Genomic DNA, 14,043 nt, shown 5'->3' on the forward strand with positions numbered 1-14,043 from the left:
AAAGCTCGAAGGATGATTTTGAAAGGGTACATCTATCATTTGGTACGAGTGCATGATATGGAGGTGAAATCTCCAACCCTTCAATCGGTTCCCGTCGTGAATGAATTTCCTGATGTATTTCCTGATGAACTTCCTGGTCTTCCTCCAGAAAGAGAAATCGACTTTGCTATTGATATGCTTCCAGATACTCAACCAATATCTATTCCTCCATACAGAATGGCTCCTGCTGAGTTAAAAGAATTGAAAGCCCAGTTGAAGGATCTTTTGAATAAGGGCTTTATCAGGCCCAGCACATCTCCCTGGGGTGCACCAGTGTTGTTTGTTCGTAAGAAGGATGGTTCGTTAAGAATGTGTATTGACTATCGCCAGCTCAACAAAGTGACTATCAAGAACAAGTACCCTTTACCCAGAATTGATGATTTGTTTGATCAGTTGCAAGGTGCCAAATATTTCTCAAAGATTGACCTTTGATCCGACTATCACCAATTGCGAGTTAAGGAGAGAGATATTCCGAAAACGGCTTTCCGGACTAGATATGGCCATTATGAATTTCTTGTGATGTCTTTCGGTCTTACTAATGCGCCAGCAGCTTTTATGGATTTAATGAATTGGGTTTTCAAGACATTTCTAGATATATTTGTAATTGTTTTCATTGATGATATTCTGGTATATTCTCAATCAGAAGCAGAACATGAGGATCATTTGCGTGTGGTGTTGCAGACTTTGAAAAATCAGAAATTATATGCTAAATTCTCCAAATGTGAATTTTGGTTGAATTCAGTGGCTTTCCTTGGGCATATCGTTTCCGATAAAGGTATTAAGGTAGATGGTCAGAAAATTGAAGCAGTACAAAACTGGCCTAGACCTACAACTCCTACGGAAGTTCGTAGTTTCTTGGGCTTAGCTGGTTATTATCGGAGATTTGTTGAGAACTTCTCTTCTATTGCTGCTCCCATGACAAAATTGACACACAAAGCCGTTAAGTTCCAATGGTCTGATGCATGTGAAAGGAGCTTTCATGAGTTGAAGAAACGCTTAACATCAGCACCTGTTCTAGCACTTCCGGAAGGATCTGAAGGTTATGTGGTATATTGTGATGCATCCAGGGTTGGATTGGGATGTGTTCTAATGCAGCATGGAAAAGTTATTGCATATGCTTCGAGGCAGCTGCGGAAGCACGAATACAATTATCCGACTCACGATATTGAGTTAGCAGCCGTTATATTTGCCTTAAAAATATGGCGTCATTATCTTTATGGTGTTCATGTGGATATCTATACAGATCACAAAAGTTTACAATATATATTTAAGCAGAAAGACTTGAACTTGAGACAGAGAAGATGGCTTGAATTGCTGAAGGACTATGATGTGGATATTTTGTACCATCCGGGCAAAGCGAATGTGGTAGCTGATGCATTGAGTCGTAAATCCATGGGCAGCTTGAAGCATGTAGAAGCTGGGAAATTAGAAATGAATAAAGAGATATATCAATTGGCTAACCTGAGTGTACGGCTACATGATACAGGTGACCAGGGTATAGTAGTCCAAAATATTGCGGGGTCATCACTGGTAGCTGAGGTAGAAATGCGTCAATTTGAGGATCCGGAGTTAGTCAAAATTAAAGAGAGTATCCCTTTTCAGAAGAAGCAGTTGTTCGAGCAATCTGATGATGGAATTCTAAAATATAAAGGCCGATGGTGTGTACCTAATGTTGGGGAGCTTCGTAAGCAAATTATGACAGAGATGCACCAGTCTCGGTACTCAGTTCATCCTGGTTCAACCAAAATGTATCATGATCTTCGTCAGCTATACTGGTGGAACGACATGAAGAAAGATATAGCCACATTTGTGGCTCAGTGTCCCAACTGCCAGCAGGTTAAAGCTGAACACTAGAAACCTGGAGGGCTACTTCAAAATATTGAGATTCCAGCTTGGAAATGGGAATCGATTAATATGGATTTCATTATAGGATTGCCCAATTCTCACCGTAAGTTCAATTCTATTTGGGTCATTGTGGATAGGCTGACGAAATCAGCTCACTTTCTCCCAGTTAGGACCACCTATTCAGCTGAAGACTATGCGAGCCTGTATATCAAGGAAATAGTTCGGCTACATGGAGTTCCGTTTTCTATTATATCTGACAGAGGTGCCCAATTTACAGCTAATTTCTGGAGGTCTTTTCAAGAAGGTTTGGGTACTCTTGTTAACCTTAGTACAGCATTTCATCCGCAGACCGACGGACAAGCCGAACGCACTATTCAGACACTTGAAGATATGTTGCGAGCTTGTGTCTTAGACTTCAAGGGAAGTTGGGAAGATCATTTACCGCTTATTGAGTTTGCCTACAATAACAGTTATCATGCCGGTATTCAGATGGCACCTTATGAGGCACTATATGGGAGGAAATGCAGATCTCCTATTGGCTGGTTTGATGTTGGTGAGACAAAGTTTCTAGGACCTGAATTGGTACAGCAAGCTGTAGAAAAGGTAAATTTGATCCAGGAAAGGTTGCGTACAGCTCAAAGTCGACAGAAATCATATTCAGATAACCGACGTCGAGACTTGGAATTTGTTGTGGGAGACTGGGTATTCTTGAAAGTGTCGCCTATGAAGGGTGTAATGAGATTTGGTAAGAAAGGAAAACTCAGCCCTAGATATGTTGGGCCATATCAGATTGTTCAGAGAATTGGGCGAGTAGCCTACAAACTTGACCTGCCACCAGAATTAGAAGCAATCCATCCGGTATTTCACATTTCCATGCTTCGGAAATTCTTAGGTGATCCTTCTTGCATCAGCCCTATCGAGGATATTGAAGTTTCCGAGAACTTGTCATATGAAGAAATACCTATTGCCATTCTTGACCGTCAAATCCGTAAGCTACGGACTAAAGAGGTAGCCTCAGTAAAAGTACTTTGGAGGAGCAATAATGTAGAGGAAATGACATGGGAGGCCGAGGAGGACATGAAGTCCAGATACCCTCATTTATTTGAGTCTTCAGGTGATATGCCTGAGACAAACATGGCAGGTGTTGCACATATATCAACCAGTGACAGTTAAGGTAATTAAGTTATGGCTAACCTTCTTATTATCATTATTGTATAAGTAAATGGTCGGGTGAGGCCAAGTTGATGTTATTATTATGATGTGTAGCCCTGTGTGGCCTTAGATATGTATGTTTGGGCTGATGGCAGGTTTTGGATATTCATATTTATAGGGAAAACTCTGGCGAATTTTTTTTTAAAAAAAAATTCAGAAGTTAGGTTAACCGTTAACATTCGAGGACGAATGTTCTTAAGGAGGGGAGAATGTTTCACCTTGTGTATTCGGCGTTATCATGCTGTAAATGGGATAATTCGGTAGGAAGATAATTTCTATGAGATATTTAAATGATGCGATAGTTATACGTTAAGATTGGAAGTCATTTGAGTTGTGATTAAAAATTCGACAAAGATCGCGCGCAAGTTACGGGTTTAAATTTCACTGGAATTTGGATAAAATGTTGATGACCTTTTCTCTCAATATACTGGGATTTATGGTGTGTTCTACCTACCGAATCGAAGGTCTATGAGTCTAGTTTCCAACGCAACAAACCGTTCATTAATACGACTTCAGAGTAGAGAGATATTAATATTTTCGTACAGGGGTGCACACTGTTACGGGAACAGTGTGCCTAGTCGGGTTTAGTCAAAATTTCTTTATTTAAGTCAATTTTTAAAACAGAACCCCTGCGTTTTATCCTCTCCAAAACAGAACCAAAAACCTAGGGATTTCCTCTCAAACTTCTCCCATCCATCTAGCCAAGCATAACAACAATTTAGTCATCCTCAAGATGGAGAACACCATGGTAGCTTCGGAATCCTGAATTCTTCGGTGTTTCACTTTTCAAAGCAAGACTCCGTCTTGTAATTTCGAATTTTGAGTAATTCTGGTCACATAAGGTATGATTTAACTTCCTCTTTGATCTTTGTAAACTTCTACCGTAAGAATTCTTAAGAAATAGTTGAAACCTCTATAGAAATATTCTTGATTTTTTTTAGAAACCTCTCTTAATATGGCTTGATTGTTGGGGTTGTTCTATATGATTTTATTGTGTTGTTTGGATCTGTGAAGACATGGATGGAATTCTGTTGATGAGGAGATGTAGTAAAGTAAAATTTGGTGGTGTGTTGGGGGGAAATTAATCTACAAAAGAGTCTACAAATTCATGGCCACAAGTTGTTCGCGTAAATGTCTAAATGAAGAATTATTTAAGCTATGAGCTTGAATTTGATTTTGAATGGTTTGTATTATGTAGGAAATCATTCCTAAGGCTTTTGAGGTCTTGGAAACAGTATATAACTCCATCGACAAGGTATGTAGGGCTTTCGCTATACTTTTCGGCATGACTAGAATTCGAATAAACGTTTATCGAATTGTCTCGTCGGATTCGAGTTATTTCACCTTCAACTTATAAAGATGCTTAGACCTGATCTTTTCTCATAGATTGCTTACTCTAGAGGATATCTATGAATTCTCGGATTTCCTTGTTCCTTGCTTAAAAAGAACTAGAGCCTTTTACTCGTTCTCCTTTCGACGTTCATATAAATCATGAATAAGTAACATTTACTTCAAAGGTACTCATAATACACAACTCTCATGTTCTTAGTACTTGTTGGCTCGTAGTTGAAAATTAAATATTTTTAGCCACAACCATGATAGTCGGGGAAGAATGATGATAGGCCACTTCGACTCTTCTTAGAATACGTCTTTTAAGGTTGGTTTCGCATTGCACCTATATAATTTATGATCTAGTATATGTATGTATTTACTTTCATTACCGAGCCGCATTATAGACGGCCGGGTATGACACATATTGTGTAACCACTGATCAGTTGGGATTACCGAGCTTCACGTGGCCGGGTACGATTCTACCGAGCCTTTATTATGGCCGGGTATGTTATGGATATTATAGCCCCACAGAGGGATTTATTATTATATAATGTGATATATTATAAGTAGCGATAGTGAACGACGGTGTCACGAGCATACATTTATATCCATGTTGAATTTTAGTTTCCTACCGAGGCTAGTTTCAGAATTTAAATTATCTCTATGTCTCTTCTCTTGTTAATTACATTTTTCATGTTACACTTGTCGCCCTACATATTCAGTACATATTTCGTACTGACGCATTTTTATGCGCTGTGTTCATGCCCACAGGTTCGAATAGACAGAGTGGTGTGCCTCCTCAGTAGGACCCCCAGGATCAGCGTTGGGTTTCGCACTCCACTTCTTCGGAGTTGCTGACTTTGAGTCCATAGGTACTATTACAGATGTATATGTGTGGTTTTGGGCATGTCGGGGGCTTTGTCCCGCCCTGTTGAGATTGTCTTACACTCTTAGAGGCTTGCAGACTAGCGGTCATTGTATATATATATTTTTCGTATCGCCCTATCGGCCTTCTGGATAGTTGTTATACTGTTGTTACAGCCTTGTTGTCCTAGTTTATATATATATATATATATATATATATATATGTCGTGTTGGGCTCTTCTACCTGCAAGTTATTATATTTCGGATCATATCTCATGGTTGGTTCGCTCGGGCCTTCGGGCATCGGGTGCCAGCCACACCTCACAAGGTTGGGGTGTGACACTGCATAATTCCAGGAAATTGCAGGTCTCTGAAACAGGGCCTCGTGGTCCGCGGTAGAATTTTGCGGCCATGCTGGGGATTCCACTTCCGCAGTGGGATTTTGCGATCAACGGTAGGCAATGCCAGAGCTTCCGCGGCCGCGCCCATTATTTCGCTATCAGCGGTGAGGGCTATATAAGCGGGACTTTTTATCCATTTTTTATCAAAACTCTAAAGTATAAGAGGCGATTTTTCAAATACTCTTTCATCCCTAAATCATATGTAAGTAATTTTAAACTCATCTCTTTCACTCCTTAACTTCTTTTTACAAGATTTCATCCTAAAATCTAAGGTTTTCATAGTGGAATTGGGAATTTTGGGTAGAAGTTAGGAATATTGAAATTTTGGGATTTAGACCTCAAATTGAGGTCTGATTCCAAAACAAATTGTATATCCAAGCTCGGGGGTGAATGTGTAATTGGGTTTTGGTCCGAATTTCGGGTATGGACCAAGCGAGCCCGGAGTCGATTTTCGACATTTTGGGAAAAATATTGGAAAATCTATATCTATGCATTGGAGTTGAATTATTTAGCATTTATTGATGTTATTAAACTTATTATGGCTAGATACGAGTGAATTGGCGATAGAATCAAGAGCTAAAGCGGTGATTGAGTGTTAAATTACTCGTTGGCTTGAGGTAAGTGTTTGGTCACCTTGACTTGAGGGAATAGGAATCCCCAACTTATGTGCTATGTGAAATTCCAAGTGTGTGGCGTATAGGTGTGACGAGTACCTGTGCGCCACCAAATTACCATTTGTAGCTTCTTCCCTTCCTTGTTTCCTATTAAAACTATTTTATGTCTTAATTGTTACTTGTTTATAATTGTTTCCATGTCCTAACTGCTACTGGTTCATAATTGTTTCCATGACTTAATTGTTACTTGTCCATAATTGTTTCCATGTCTAATCGTTTCATGTTAATCGTTGCTCTCTTTATTGAAGTATTCAATTATTTCTTGGTTTTGTTTTATTACTTTGTTGGCCTTTATTAGTTTATTGGTGCTTTGTGGTACACCTTGGTTAGTCTCGCTGGGTAGTTTACACTAATAAAGTTTCATAATCGTAGTGATATTCTGTTGTGTGAATTGAGGAATAAGTACATTGGAGGATTTGAATTAATCTGTGAAACAATGTGTGTGTGTATATATATATATATATATCGGGTTGCACGCAGCAATAAGGAGTAATAAGGGTGGATAGGTGGGATCGGGTTGTGCGCCGCAACCGGAGGAATAAGGGTGATATGTGTTGAGGAGTAATAGGGATGAACAGGTGGGATCGGGTTGCACTCCGCAAGAAGGAGGATTAAGGGTGGATATTGATACTGTTGTTGTCTATATGATGGGATCGGGATGCGCGCCGCATCAGTTGTTGTTGCGTGTCCATATCCATTGAGGTTCATTATTGTGGTGTTGAAACACCATTAAGGACTGGTTATAGCTGAACACTAGTGGAACAGTCGAGTTTCGAAATTACCTAATGCTAGTTATTGCTTTATTTCACTTCGTATTTCTTTTTTGTTTAGTATAAAATGTTATAGGTTGTATATGTTGTATGCCCCGTCGTAGCCTCGTAACTATTTCATTGAGGTTAGGCTCGGCACTTACCAGTACATGAGGTCGGTTGTACTGATACTGCACTTTGCACTTTCTGTGCAGATTTTGGAGCTAGTGGTTGATCATGAGGTTGGTTGCTATCACTGCGCACTGGAGACCCAAGGTAGTCCTGCAGGCGTCCGCAGGCCCTGGCGTCCCCTTCTATCTCATTTAATTTTCTGTTTTATCTACTACCGAGACAGATGTAAACTTTTCATTCAGCCCCTTGTTTGTAGTAATCTTAGATAGTTTGTGAGTTGTGACACCAGTTCTGGGTGAATGTTACTATGGTTTTCGTTATTATGTAAAGTTAAGCTTTTAAAATATTTTACTCCGCAATTATTTTCACTGGTTTATATTGATTAAGTTTTAAATGTTTGAAAGATAAAAGAAAAAGGTAGAATATTCTGAAACGGTGGCTTGCCTAGCGGGTACAATGTTAGGCGCTATCACGGTCTGACGATAGAAAATTCGGGTCGTGACATGATGTTAGGCAATGAGGATAATCATGCGCAGAATGGACCAGTACCAAATAGGGGTGAGGAAGTTCTGAGAAATCGTGCAGAGGATCGAGTGGCTAGAGCTGTCGAGCATCAACCTCCCTTTAGAAATTACCAGGTGGATGTGGCCATCTCTAAGTTCGATGGAACTAGATTGAAGGTTTGGCTCTATAAGTGTGAGCAGTTCTTCGATGTGGACGAGACTCCTGAAGATTCAAAAGTGAAATTGGCTTCTTGTAAACTTAAAGGTCAAGCTTTGCATTGGCATCAAGGATTCATGAAGTCGAGGGTTACAAGGGAGTGGCCTCGCTGGGGGGAGTATGTAGGGTGTCTCTATTTCAGATTGGAGCAGAATTGTTTGACGATCCGATAGGGGATTTCAAGGACCTAAGACAGGTAACAACTGTTAAAGAATACATTGACCTATTTGATGGATTTCTTAATAGAGTAGAATTGCAAGATGAATAAGTTAGTTGCTTTATAAGGGGGTTGAAACCTGAAATTGGACTCCAAGTTAAAATGTTAAATCATAGATCCTTAGCCAAAGCCATAAGCCTAGCAAGAATGCAGGAACAAACTTTAGAAGTCCAAAACAAATTTTCCTCTCAACACCTATTTTGTCAAATCCCAGAAATAATGCTAGAAACTTCCCTATGAAATCACTTTCTTCTCACTTTGGACCAAACCAGTCTCTCACACAAACCACTGCCCAAAATTTTCTAAAACATCAACACCGTTACCCTGTTAATTCTATACCACCCTACAAAAATGCCAAACTTTTAACTCATGCTTAAATGGAGGAAAGGAGGGTAAAGGATTATGTTTTAACTGTGATGAGAAGCACACTCAAGGCCACATCTGCAATAACAGAAGGTAATTCTTTTCCATGGAAGTGGATGATTGTATTAAACCAGTAGAGTTGGAGAAAGAAGTGATGTTGGACCCTGCAGAATTATTAACCATGATAGCACATGGTTTAGAAACTGACCCGGAAGAGTCCATACTACCCCATGTATCTGTACATGCTATGATTGGTATTCATGACTTTGGAACGATGAGAGTGACAGTCTCTATTAAAGGAAAAGCAGTACATGTACTTATTGATACTGGTAGCACCCACAACTTCTTGGATCTCAACACTGGTAAGAGATTGGGATGTGCTTTGACTGCCATCTCACCATTTGTAGTTTCAGTAGCTGATGGCAATAAGGTACACAGTCACTATGTGTGCAAGAAATTGATATGAAAAATGCAGGGAGTTTCCTTTGATTTAGATATGTTAGTGCTGCCCATTGGAGGGTGTAACATGGTGCTAGGAATTCAGTGGTTAATCACTCTTGGAGATATCATGTGGAACTTCAGGAAGCTCAAGATGGAATTCACTATCATGGTCCAAAAGATACCCTTGAGGGGTATCCAACCTCCTGCTGCTAAACTAATCCAATCTGGAAAGATGGATAAGTTGTTAGCTAAACCTGTAGAACTATGCATGATATCATTAGGCATTCTAACAGAAGAAACAATAGAAGGAGATGTCAACTTGTTCCCTTTGGAATCCTAACTGAAGACTCAAAGTGAACCTGTAGAATTGCAGCTAGTACTACAGAAATATAGCGATATATTTGAAGAGCCCAGCAAACTTCCTCCTTCTAGAATGCATGATCATAGAATTATTCCGAAGGAAGATACCTCTCCAGTCACCAAGAGGTTTTATAGGTATCCAACCATTCAGAAGAATGAAATAGAGAAGACGGTGGATGAGATGTTAGCCTCTGTGTAATCAGACATAGCACCAGTCCTTATTCTTCACCAATTGTAATGGTAAAAATGAAAGATGGCACTTGGAGGATGTGTGTGGATTACGGGGAATTGAATGATTGCACAGTGATGGACAAGTTCCCGATCCCTGTCGTTGAAGAACTATTAGATGAACTACATGGAGCTAAATATTTCTCTAAGCTAGACCGTAGATCTGGATACCACCAGAGGATGTATGAGCCTGACATTCCAAAAACTTCTTTTAGAACTCACCATGCCCATTATGAGTTCATGGTCATGTCCTTTGGCATAACCAATACACCTTCAACATTCCAAATCCTAATGAATCAGATATTTCATAACTTCCTTAGAAAATCAGTCTTGATTTTCTTTGATGATATTATTATATACAGTGCTAGCTGGGCTGATCATCTAATTTATCTTGAGGAAGGTTTTCAAGTATTGGGATCCCGTGTGCTCTATGTCAAGAAGAGCAAGTGTGCCTTTGGAGTAAACCAAATAGATTACTTAGGCCATGTAATCTCTGAAGAAGGAGTTGCTATGGACCATCAGAAGGTAGAAGCAGTGGTGAACTAGCCTCAACCAACTACTCTAATGAGCTTGAGGGATTTCTTAGGCCTCACCGGGTACTACAGAAGGTTTATAAGGGGGTATGGTATTATTCCAAGGCCCTTACATGATCTGCTGAAACAAGGGAATTTCATCTGGAACTCTGCTAGCTACCACTAAAGCAGTTGAAGACTTGAAAACGGCACTCACTACAGCACCTGTTTTGGCATTACTTGATGTCAACAAGGAATTTATAGTGGAAATTGATGCTTCTGGTTCTGGAATTGGAGCAATGTTAGCTCAAGATAGCAGGCCTATAGCCTTTTTCAGCAAAGGTTTGTCAGAGAAAAACAAGGCACTATCAACCTATGAGAGGGAGCTGCTAGCATTGGTTGCTACAGTTAAAAAATGGAGACCTTACCTACTAGGAAGACACTTTGTAATCAATACTGACCATCACAGCCTCAAGTATCTACTTAAACATAAAATCACACTCCTAGCCAACAAAAATGGTTAATCAAACTATTAGGTTATGATTACACCATATCTAAAAAAAGGGTAAGGACAACATTGCAGCTGATGCTCTTTCCAGGAAGGAGGATACAATTGAGCTATTCAGCATTTTTGGTGTCTCTTCTGAACTTTTGGAAGCAGTTAAGCATATCTGGACACAAGATCCAGCACTCCAAAAGCTGATTCAAGGGCTGCAATCTGGTACCTGTTGTAAACCTCACTACTTGTTTCAAGGTGGCATACTTAGCAGGAAAGGGAGAATGCTGCTAGGTGCAGATCCTGAGCTGAGGAAAAGATTATTGTCATTCTATCATGACAGTGCTATGGGAGGACTCTTTGGTATCACAGCTACCTTCAACAGGTTAAAGCAGGATTTCTACTAGAAAAAGATGAAGCGGGATGTGTATCACTATGTAAGGAATGTGATGTATGTCAAAGGTTCAAAGGAGTTTGGCAACCCTTACCCAGGGCTATTGCAACCTTTACCTATTCCTGCAAGAGTTTGGCAAGATATATCTATGAATTTCATAGAAAGATTGCCTAAAGCTGCAGGTAAATAGGTCATTTTTGTAGTGGTAGACAGACTCAGTAAAGCTACTCATTTTATGGTCCTCAAACATCCTTACACAACCTTAGAGGTGGCTCAAATTTTCATGGAGGGAGTATTCAAACATCATGGAATGCCCAGAACTATTATGTCTAATAGGGACAAGGTATTCATAAGCAGATTTTGGCAAGAATTCTTCAAGTCACAAAAAGTCTCACTCCTGACTTCTTCTGCCTACCATCCTCAAACTGAAGTTGTCAATCGATATTTGGAATGCTACTTCAGGTGCATGACCTTTGATAAACCAAAGGAATGGCAACATTGGTTGCCCCTTGCAGAATGGTGGTACAACACCACCTTTCACTCAGCCACCAATATGACCCCATATGAAGCTGTTTATGGTCAGAAACCACCTCCTCTACTTCCTTACCAACCCTTTGATTCCTAGTTGGATGTGATAGATGGGAGCTTATAGGTAAGAGAAGCAACATTAAGGGCTTTAAAAACTCACTTAGAGAAAGCTCAACACATGATAAAAGTGCAAGCAGACAAAGGTAGAACTGATAGGAGTTATGCAGTAGGTGATTGGGTCTTCATCAAGTTACAACCCTACAGACAACTCCCCTAAAGAACCATTCCTACCAGAAATTATCTGCTAAGTTCTTTGGGCCTTTAAAAATCATTTCCAAGGTAGGACAAGTGGCATATACTCTGGCTCTACCACCACACTCAAAGATTCACCCAATGTTCCATGTTTTTCTGCTCAAGAAGAAGTTAGGGGCTCACATTGCTTCTGTGACATTACCTGTGGTCCATTCTGACTCAGGGCATGTCCTACTAGAACCTGAAGCAATATTAGATATATGGCTGGCCAAGAAGCATGGAAAGGCAATAGCACAAGTCCTTATCAAATGGATGAATGATGCACCAGAGGACAATACTTGGGAGGATCTACAGGATTTCAAGCTCAAGTTTCCACTTTTTAATCCTTGAGGACAAGGATTGTCTGAAGGGGTGGGGGGGGGGTATTGATACGTATCTGAATGTAATAACTATAATTAGGGAATAATCATAGTTAGTAGTCGAGTTAGTAGTTGAGTTAGTAGTTAAAGTCGTTAGTGAATGTTGTTAGAAAGCACGTGTGAATCATGTGATTTCCAGAAGTTAGTTATAACTAACTAACTACACATCACATGGATTCATCTATATAGCTCACAAAATCCCTTCTCTGTAATCAGCTATTGTTGTGAAGATCAATAACACTCTCTTGTCGCTATTCTCTCTATTCAACTGAGCTTCATTAAGCTCTTGGAATCACTTTTCAAGAGTAGTTCATCTCGTTACTCTTTATGTGTTCCTTCTTTTTCGATTTCCAGAAATTCTGTTGCGTATCACTTTAAAATACTAACAACAACAACAACGACAACAACCCAGTAAAATCCCACTAATGGGGTCTGGGGAGAGTAGTGCGTACGCAAACCTTTCCCCTAACCCGAAGAAGTATAAAGGATGTTTCCTAAAGACCATCGGCTAAAGAAAACAAAAAGACAAAAGGAGACAATATTAGTATCACCACAGAAATCATAGGAAAAATAGGAACAACATGCAATCCAGAAGAAAGATGCAAATTCCCCTCCTTAGATACCTGACATCTTGATAAGTACCCCCTTCGGTCCACTTTAAGTGTTTTTTTTTTTTGCTTTTTTTTTTGTGGTCTGATATTTAATTTTTTTAAATAACAAGAAAGAATTAACTTTCTTTTTCAAAGTTGTTCTTGGAGTAAAAAAGAGCATAATAGTATTTGTTGTATTTTCAATTAACAAATTAAGGTTAATATAATCAATTATATTGTTAATTAATAATAAAAGGTGAAAATAACAACAAAACAATCACTTAAAATGGACCGAAAAGTCTTAACTAATTCCGGATAGAGTTGTTTGCCGAGTTAACAAAGTAACTGCATTCTGAGAACTGAAGTGTTGATTGTCTGCATTAATTAATGTTAAGGAATAAAACTTGTTTCTACTTAATTACGTAGTGACTGGATAATGTTTTTTTCCACAATTTTAAAGCGTACAACAACAAAATAGTAAATTCATGTTGGTACTTGAAATTTAATGGATTCCATCTCATATAATCATAATCAATTTAAAGCGCACTAAGCACTTAAGGGTACAAAGCAAGGCTTAATTCAAATATTAGCAATCTCTTTAAATACAATCTAACATTCAGCATGTAAACTTAGAGGTATTCTTAGTACATACTCTCTCCGTCTCAAATTGTTGTCACGTTTCTCTTTTACACGCTCCTTATGAAAATATTAAATGGGAGTTTTTTTAAACTATTTTACCTTGATTTATGTTTTAAGATATAATCTTTCTTCATTTAATACTTACAATTAAGATATTTGTAGTCTTCACGAACAATTAATGTTAAGGGTAGAATAGAAAAAAAAAATTAATTTACTATTGAAATTTTAAAATGACAAATAATTTGAGACAACTATTTTTAGAAATCACGACAATTAATTTGAGACGGGGGATTTTTTAACAATACCAATTTCACCGTTAACGTAGTAAACGTAAATTCCCCTAATTCCAAACTACAAACACATTTCAAACTTACATATAATCCCTCACATACGTACAAGGAATATCCTCTAGATTGATATTAATTATTTTTACTATTAAAATATAGATAGAATAAACTTATTTTAACTATGCATTCATCCTAAATTTTAAAATTTTCTTTTTAAGTACCCCTTAAATTTTCATTCAAAATTCAACGTAGTTTTTCCGTATGATTCACTTCAAAAATTATATTTCTCAAAATCTTTTAATTACTTCCATATTAGTTAAACTCTTGCACTTCTCCATGCATATATACA

At 38.6% G+C, this 14,043-nt stretch overlaps 1 protein-coding gene across 1 annotated transcript; it reads left to right on the forward strand.

Annotated features, from left to right (window-relative positions):
• Positions 1–8,654: 8,654 nt before the first annotated feature.
• LOC138880158 (uncharacterized) lies at positions 8,655–9,548 on the forward strand. Its single transcript, XM_070159824.1, has 3 exons — positions 8,655–8,978; positions 9,024–9,245; positions 9,336–9,548. Exons 1-3 carry the CDS (start codon positions 8,655–8,657, stop codon positions 9,546–9,548), a joined length of 759 nt encoding a protein of 252 aa, XP_070015925.1.
• The last annotated feature ends 4,495 nt before the right edge of the window (positions 9,549–14,043 follow it).

Source organism: Nicotiana sylvestris, chromosome 10 (genome assembly GCF_000393655.2).
Source record: "Nicotiana sylvestris chromosome 10, ASM39365v2, whole genome shotgun sequence".
Classification (NCBI taxonomy): Eukaryota; Viridiplantae; Streptophyta; class Magnoliopsida; order Solanales; family Solanaceae; genus Nicotiana; species Nicotiana sylvestris.